The sequence below is a fragment of the Setaria viridis genome, chromosome 2, assembly GCF_005286985.2.
Source record: "Setaria viridis chromosome 2, Setaria_viridis_v4.0, whole genome shotgun sequence".
Classification (NCBI taxonomy): Eukaryota; Viridiplantae; Streptophyta; class Magnoliopsida; order Poales; family Poaceae; genus Setaria; species Setaria viridis.
In genome coordinates this window covers 7,748,530-7,757,237 of record NC_048264.2, presented here as the reverse complement: position 1 = coordinate 7,757,237, position 8,708 = coordinate 7,748,530, and the positions used below count along the sequence as shown (strand labels likewise).

Genomic DNA, 8,708 nt, shown 5'->3' with positions numbered 1-8,708 from the left:
ATATTTGCATTGGTACGTGTGTAGTGGCACTTGTGCCTTTTGTTTTGACTTGTCACGAACACTGGACAGCAAGCAATTACAAAGTGGAACACGAACAAAAATATGTTGAAGCATATGCAAAATAATATACTCCTATTTAGCATCTATTCTTATTCAGTTTATTGGAGTGGAAGGCATCAAGGAAGAAGTGCCACCGTTTGTCATTATCGATTGAAGGATGAGGATGCATGCGACGGGTTTGCAACAAGCGCACACTGGAGCATGCAAGTATACGCAACGAGCGGGTGAACAGGCTGCACCAGAATCCAACAGGGCAACACTAACGAGTCGCTGTTGAATGGATTAGCCTTGGCCACACGACACTAACTGCCTAATTGGATCGCCCCTTCTTCCTCTTGAAAAAGAAGCGAATCTGCCCCTCCCGCTCTTCATGCACGGCTGACAGAAAAGAAGTAGCGCAGGCTTTGTTAGGAAATTTGGAACTCAAGTCACCAAAATATAGTCTTCACGTTATATTTGAATACGTGAATCTTTAGTCTCCACGTTATTACAGGACACCAAACGATACTTCTTACAATACATACTCAAGAGTACCAAAATACAGAAACAAGCGGCAATGTAGCATCATCCAGAAAAGTGGCCTCTCAACCGTGAACAATAAAAGAAAACAAACCATTAAACACCACCACCAGTAGCAGCATTTTTCTCGTTCTCACCTGGACTGTTTGCAATACCGGCATGAAACAGCAACGCCCAGATCAGTGTTACAAGCTCGCCACCCCTGGCAATGGCCTCCGAGTGCTCTTTCAGGTTGTCTGATGGCGCGACGTACAGAATCATCTCTGACCAAAAATGAGCCAGCAATTTCCACACCGTCTCCTCAACGTTGATCATCTCCACCACCAGCTGCTTTCCTAGCTTCACGCCCTTCTTGAGCACCTCATGCTTGGAGTTTGCACTCAGTAGCTGAACCACCCGCAAGTACTCGTCCTCGGGAGTCATCGACCCTGCCGCAGGGATCTCGGTGAGGGCACATTCTGCATCCTTCTTGACTGCCTCATACAGGCTCTTGCTCCATGCACTGTTGTCAGGAAGCAAATCCGGACACCAGGTCATCAGGTATGCGCAATATCGTGACAGGTGAGTGGCTGCAATCTTATGATCAGAATTGGAATTTGGGGAACCCTGTTGCTTATGATCAGGTCGGTACGGGCACTTCATTTCAAGGATGCATGTGGCAATATGCCATGTAAGGATGGTATCAGATGTACCTTCTGCATTGCAAGCCCAGAGGAATCTTTGTCCAACTTCGCTTTGTCGTAGAGATTCTGCACCATGCCGCAAACGTCCATCTTGAAGACTTCTTAGTGCATTGATGATGCTAACCTTCACAGCTGCTGGTACCTTGACCTTCCACTTGTTGTCTGGCAAGCGGAGGAGACGCCTGAAAGGAACTAGTGGCCTTGTTCTCCGTGGAAGTACCAGGACTGAGCACTGGCTCATTCTTTCATCCCAGTGCTTCATCAGCTTGCATGTACATCGCAACAAAAGACAAACCCATTTCTGCACGAAAAGAGAATGTTGTGGAGAGGCCCGGTGTAGGTATTTCCATATAAGAGTTACTTTTGTCCAGTTGGAGCAAACGTAGGAAGCAACATCCCTGACCTCAGCTGTCACGGCTAGCACAAGAACCAAAAGTAGTGGCACCATATCTAAAAGCGATTTTCCCATGTACGTGTCTAAAGGGCCGCTTACAAAGGATTGCTTAATGCACCATATTTTGCAAAGAAGATGATGATTGCCATACTTTGTCCCCCAAATATCTGTACCTGCGACTATGATAGAGATTATGGATGCTATGAACACTGTCCAATAACCTATGCTCAAGAGTGACAGAAGTATACTCAAGATGGGCACCCAGAACTTTGAGTAGGAGGTTGAGAACGATGATTAATAATAATCATGAGCAAATGAAAGCTCATCCGCAATCACCGCAAACACCCTGTCATGTTCACCAACCTTGAGCAACAAGCTCCGGAAAAAGGTAACGGTCCCCATTGAGCCAGAATTGATGAGCTTGTACCTAGCAAACTGACACCGCAACAACTTGAACAATGCATAGGACAAGCATATATCTTTTAGTTGTGGCGTTGAGATTGGAAGCATGCTATCCATGTGCCAAACCATGTCTATTGTCACTAAGCCAGTGTTGTTGACCAACCTTGTCCCCAAGCCATCCTTGAACACATACCCGCAAGGATGCTTCTCCACTTGTAATTCGTCCTCTCCCATAAGCAAGAGTGGGGGAGGGGATGCTTCCCCACCTACTCGTGGTTCACGATTTTGATTTGCTTCTTGTGCTCCAACCTGTTGCATGTAAACAAAAACCAGTCCGGGATTGCGTCTGAGTGCAAAGGATCGCCGTGCCTTCTCAAAGGCATAATATTTCAGTGCCAATTTGGCACAAAGGAGAGCAAATGGGAAGACTGAATCGAATAACAGATCTTTAAATAAGAACTGATTCGGGAACTGCTTGATGAGGCTGCCACCAAGGTAAAGGGTCCATGCCCCCTGTACAAGCAGCTCGAAAGGAGGGCCTTTGCTTTCACCTTCTCTGTCATCAACAGAGACTATTGTGCTAGTGTTGATCATAACTATCTGAACAAGGAACGCCCACACTACAAGGGCGGCCGAGTGAGTGGGTCTGCATGTCGCGGCCAACGCTGACAGCTCCTTGCCACTGCTGTCTGATGGTAAGGGAATGAGATAATCAGGATGCACGCCAATGGTAGAGATGACAGAGGAGATGATAGGCAAAAACAATGTGGTGGCTCCGAGGAAGATAAAGCGGGTGATGGGGCGGTGGCGGTACCGCTGAACCCAGGCTCCTATCCCAACGATGACTCCTGCTAGGACACCTCCAGCGAGTACCAGCGCGTTAACCCGCCATATCTGCCCTCTAATGCTCTTGTGGAAGGTTGCCTTGATGATGTCATCGACTGAACAAAGCGTGTTGGAGGAGCATTGGTCGAATCCCGCGGTGGAGCAATTTGTGATCAGATTCCCTCCAGCCATGTCCGCTCAGCTGATTTCATTCCAAACTCCAAGTTGTTAGCACGAAGAATTAATCATGCTCTAATGGAAACATCAAGGTTGCATAATCAAGCAAGCATGGGGTGTAAGGAATCGGTGCTCGTAGCCTAAGAGGAAGAGGAGGTGAATTAGGCAACTTGAAACCTTATGACTTCCATTAATTTGCATGAATATAAACTAAATCATTCTATCCATGATGTGCATTCTATAGTTGATCTAGTGCGAAAGCCTCATCTCAAAATAAGTTTTGCAACCTAGAGGTAATCCTAGCAAGATACTACACTAAGAAAGTAAAGACACACAAGTTGCAAGTATGAAATGCGGAAATGTAAGGAGGGGATGATGGGAAGTAAACTCTTGACACGATGATTTATCCCGTGGTATCGGTAGGTACTAAGCCACCACTAGTCCACATTGGTGAAGCACTCACATGAGAGTATTGCTTCCCGGTCACCAAGTCTCTTCCAGGATACACCTTGACTTACCACAAAGACTTGGCTACTAAGACGCAAGCCAAGTTCCTCGTTCACCTTGATGCCGTCTCCACTAAGTTGAAGCCACCTCTACTAAGGAGCTTCTCCACGAAAGAAGGGGGTCTCCACGTTCCACACACATGGTCGTCGACGCCGCTCTACACCAAGTCGGAGGGTCGAAGACTTGCTAGTGAACCACTAAGGCTCCAAGGCGCCGGCACACCTTGTACAACTATGATTTACTCCTTGAACCGGTCACAAGGTAGGCACACCTTGCACTCTCTCTTTCTCTAGCCTATCCTAGCACTAATCACTCTTCTAAGCTTGTGCTAAGCCTTTGATAGATCACTTCTAAGCTTGTGCTAAGCCTTTGATAAATCACTTAAGCACTTTTGGTGGTTTGAATGTGTTCTTGATGAGTCTTGATCTCCAATGGATTCCTGCACACCCTAGCAACTGCAAATGGGCGAATAGAGCGAGTACAAATAGCCCAAGGCATCGAAGAGCCATTGCTCCAACGGCTAGTTAAAGTGTACCATCGGATGTTCTGATGATATATTTTTGGGTAGCATCGGAACATCCGGTGCAACTAGCCGTTGGCTCCCCCGCGCCCAACTTCTTCAAGAATTCATTCGACGCTTCATCCAATGCCTCCATCGAATCATCCAGTGCTGATGGTTTTCTGGGCAAAATCTCTGTGGAACTTTGCAAAGTAAATATGCTTCGTCCGACGCCTCCAACTCCTGACCGTCGGATCATCCAGTGCTATAGGTCTTTTTCTGCCTTCTACGAGAATTGCACCGACGCTTGTAAAAATCATGTCATCGGATCATCCGGTGCTTCCGAAAACTTAAGTTGATTTTTCAGTTGTACCAATTGCTCTGATGGTTACTCCGACGGACCATCCGATCATCCGATGGTACTGATTTTTCTGAGTTCAATACTGCCTCTTGCACACCAAAGATACCATCATTTGGATGCTCTAGAATTATTCTATCCCTGGATTTTCTTTGTCATTTGGATGTTTGAATACCATAGAATAGTCCTAGATATCATTGCTTCGTCACTTGAATTGAATACCATAGCTTGGATGCTTGAATACCAAGATTTGGATATCAAGAATACCACAGCTTGGATACTTAAATACCATGATTTGGACCTTGCCATGGTTTGGTTTTCATTCTTGGAACCTATAAAACCTACAAGGTATGTGCTAGACAATTCATTATTCCCAAAGACTATGTTGTCACTCAATCACAAAATTAACAAACTATGGTCTAATGGGACCATCTTCGCTACATGGGGGTAAAAAACAATCTATGTTGGATGCTCAAATAATTAATCATGCTCTTATAATTAGTTCTATAGAAACTAGAAATGGAGAATCCTAAAACAATCTATGTGAGGATGTGTGGTTCCCACAGATGCCTTTATGTTTCTCGTTGGGTATGTCTTGCCCTCTTGTCGTGGAACGCACTTCATGCATACTTCTCATGATGCACCCTACTTATAGAGCTTGTCCCTAACTAGAACATAGTTGTTGTTATGTCTTGAGATTTGCTTAGCCTCTATTTTGTCAGAGGGTAGCTTTTGCTCCTTGATGTAATCCATGAAGGGCCTCATCCAGTCTATATCGATCATCACAACCTCTCGACCTGGTTCTGAAAGACCTCGATCGATGGTTTGTGGAGGTACCGACTCCGTGGTGGATGGCTTGTGTAGCTCATGGACAAAGGCCCCACTGGTACTTGAGCTCAAGTAGATCCAAGCTTAGAGAGGACATCCGCGGCTACATTGCTGTCACGGACTACATGGTGGAATTCCAAGCCGTAGAACTTGTTCTCCAGCTTGCGTACTTTGAGACTACATCCATGTTGTCCTTGTGGCAAGCCCACTTGTCATTGACTTGGTTGATCCAACAACCTCTTGATACCTAGTGAGATGGCTAGGCGTAGCCCGTGCAGGAGTTCCTCATACTCGCCTTCATTGTTGGAAACTTCCTAGAATATTTGCAGTATGTATTTGAGTTGTTTGCTATTGGGAGATATCAGGAGTACTCCTACACCAGTGTCCTCAAGCTTTCGAGCTCCATCAAAGTACATGACCCAATGCTCTACTCTGCTGCTATAGGTAGTTGATTCTCCCACAATTCTATGATGAAATCAACTAAGGCCTAGGACTTAATACCTTCCCGAGGTTTGAATTCAAGGAAAGGGCTCCCAATTCCACTGCCCACTTTAAGATTCATCCAGTGAAGTCCAGATTGTGGAGGATTTCTTCAAGATGAAAGTCGCTAATAACTATGACCTTCTGTTCCTGGAAGTAGTGGCGAAGCTTTCGTAAGGTAAGCAAGATTGCATAGAGTAGTTTTTGGGCCAGTGCATACCTAGCCTTTGATTCTAAAAGCACCTCGCTGATGAAGTAAATTGGTCTCTATACTTTGAATACATGGCATTCTTCTGGTCGTTCGATCACGATCGCCGTGCTGACGCCATGAGTAGTCATGTCAATATGAAGCAGGAGTTCCTCAGGTTTTGGAGCGGTGAGGATTAGTGGCTTTGACAAGAAGTCCTTGAGTTGTCTGCCCAATTTTGCACCATAATCCGGATGGATTTGATGTCTTTGGGGCAGTTTCTTCCAAAATTGTGGTATGTTTGGCGGTCGTTGAGGCCATCTTGGAAGCAGTCGATGATGTCGCACTCCATAATATCAATGTTGGTCACCTTTTCTTCAAAGAAGCAATGTATGTAGCTGAGCAAAGTCTCATTCGCCATCTACTTGATTTGGGCTAGATCGACGCGGTTGCCCAGATGTTGCATTGCACTGGTGAAGTTGCTGGTGATCATCTTCTTGAGGTCTTCCCATGTTTCAATAGAGGTTTTGTGGAGTGAGTCAAGCTAGTTGAGTGGCGCTACCTCTATGCAGATGGAGAAGTAGATGACCTTGATGTCATTGTTTCCACTGGCTAGTTCAACGGGCATTGAGTAGCACCAAAGCCATTGCGTTAGGTCCTTCTTGCCATCATACTTGTTGATCCCCAATGCTTTGATCTTCTCAGTGTAGCCCATCCTCCTCACGCGTCTGAAGAAGGTGGGGAAACCGTTGGAGTCATCCACCAGGAATTTGAGTAGTTCTTGTTCCTTCTTGTGTCGACGACTATTGATAACTGAGCGAGCATCACGAGTGTCGTTGATGCAATCGTGGAGGTCTCCAGAGGGGTGATTTGGCTGAAGTGGGGCACCACGGTGACCACAGTCGCCCGAGGTTCCTCCCCAACTTCCTACGTCACCACCTGCCAGTGGTCGTTGCTCCAGTGCACCTTGAGTTCCCTTGCCGTGGCTACTGTCTTGTTGGCTTTGGCATGATTGCGAGAGGTGCACCGATAGTATGGATTCTGCGGCATCGAGTAATTTGTATGCCTCCTTTGTGAACGCCCTTAGCCTTTGGATGTATGGTGTTTCGTGCATGACACGGAGGAGGAAACCAATTTCCGTGACATTAGCCAGGGGAGGTACTCTATTCCTTCGGTTGCAGCAAAAGCTCGATCCAAGTTGCGATGGGGCAAATCTTCTTGGAGACAGCACCGTCATTTAGCTCATTTTTGGGTTTTGTCTCTACGGCGAGCCTTTGCCTCTTCTGTTTCTTCCCCTCTGTCAGTGTTTAGACTAGCAACCTACTAGGGAGTATCCCGAAGTAGTGGATTGGTTGGAGGGGTTTGGCCAAGATCAGAAACTTGAAGGTAAATGCAGACACAAAGTTAGACAGGTTCAAGCCGCTAATTTTCATAATACCCTACATCATGTATGGATTGTAGGGTGTATTGGATTGCCTTGAGAGGATCCCTGCCTCACCTTATATATCCGGGGGTAGGCTTATAAGTCGGTTGTCACAAGAATACTAGTCGGTTACAACAGGAGGACTTCTAATTGTATTACAATGAGTATTTTCCTTATCTTCGACTAGTTCTATCTATAACATGGTCAACACCATATCTATGTTAGACATACCTAGACGTTCTATCCCATATCTGGAACAGTTCATGCCCTGCTCGTGGGCCCATAGATGGTACCACACAGACCGGAGAAACAAAAGTGCAGTGTTGTTAATTGTTATGAAGCACAAAGCCAAATTAAAGTCTAAATAACCCCTAAACTATTTTTTCCTAACTTCTAATATACTACTTACTCTTGTAACCTTGGAGCCAGATTTAACTGTTTTGTATATAATACATAAATCATAAATAAATATTTTAAAAACAGTATGTCCTCTTGTGGCACGCCATACTTGGATCTAAGGTATGTGCAAGACCATATCATGAGTATTTTAAGCCAAATATAAGGAGCGTTTTGTCTTGTTAGGACAAGGCTTTGCGTCCAAACATATTACACACTACTACTAAAGTAATTGTTGATCAAAGGCATGTCCTAACAAAACAAGACATGCCTTTTTGGATATATGGAAGGAATATCAAATTTGAAACGGACAAGAAACATGTCCGGACCTGAACCTAAAGCAACATGTCCTGTCGCCGTACCTGCACTACCAGCTGCGGGAGAAGTTGCCGGGGCTCTACTGATCACCTTGCATGGAAGAAGCGAGGATTATCCACGGCGGATCGCTACCGTCGATCGATGCTCATGCTTGGTCCTGCTGATTGATTGCCTCTCCTCCCAAATCCACTGCCACACGGTTTTTAATCGAATGGGAAGCCAAGACAGCAAGAATCATGGAACCAAGGTGATTCGATTTTTTATGTCTGAGATGGCGGGTTCGGGCTCAGCAGCGGCATTGGATATACTCCACTGTGCTGCTTGGAGGAAGACAAAGAGAGGGTGGACTTTTTTCTTATTTTGTTGGTGATGGGTCAACATCGTTTCCCATACACAGCAACCTGCGTTCAAGACGGTGTAGAGCCGTGATTTTCCTGAGTGCGTTGTTTTGGAGGTTTGCAGAAAAAATCCTTGCCAAAAACAACGACTTGAACCACTTGCAGAAAAGTCGCCGTTTATTTTGTCCACTTGCATTCTAAACGCTGTGGAGCCGAATTTTCTCTAAGCACGGTTTGCAGTAAATTTGCGTGGAACAAATGAAAGATTGGTTTGCAGTCTAAGGTACATCACTTTTGATATGCACTTAGATATA

At 45.5% G+C, this 8,708-nt stretch overlaps 1 protein-coding gene across 5 annotated transcripts; it reads right to left on the bottom strand.

Moving 5' to 3' along the window:
- Positions 1–488: 488 nt before the first annotated feature.
- On the bottom strand, positions 489–8,436 carry LOC117846243 (uncharacterized). Of its 5 annotated transcripts, XR_004638265.2 has the most exons (3): positions 8,101–8,434; positions 1,272–3,085; positions 489–1,081 (listed from the first exon to the last, which is right to left on the bottom strand). XR_004638265.2 is itself a non-coding variant. In XM_034727368.2 (2 exons), the coding sequence occupies exon 2, from the start codon at positions 3,073–3,075 to the stop codon at positions 1,951–1,953; it is 1,125 nt and encodes a 374-aa protein (XP_034583259.1). In that variant the 5' UTR covers positions 3,076–3,200; positions 8,101–8,436; the 3' UTR covers positions 489–1,950. The 5 variants fall into 5 exon arrangements, 4 of the variants coding, with proteins under 4 accessions (XP_034583259.1, XP_034583260.2, XP_034583261.1 ...); XM_034727368.2 differs by having other exon boundaries at positions 489–3,200; positions 8,101–8,436; XM_034727369.2 differs by having other exon boundaries at positions 489–3,085.
- Positions 8,437–8,708: the final 272 nt, after the last annotated feature.

Excerpts from the sequence above, each read along its gene's own strand:
- LOC117846243 (XM_034727368.2), bottom strand. The coding sequence starts at position 3,075 with ATGGCTGGAGGGAATCTGATCACAAATTGCTCCACCGCGGGATTCGAC.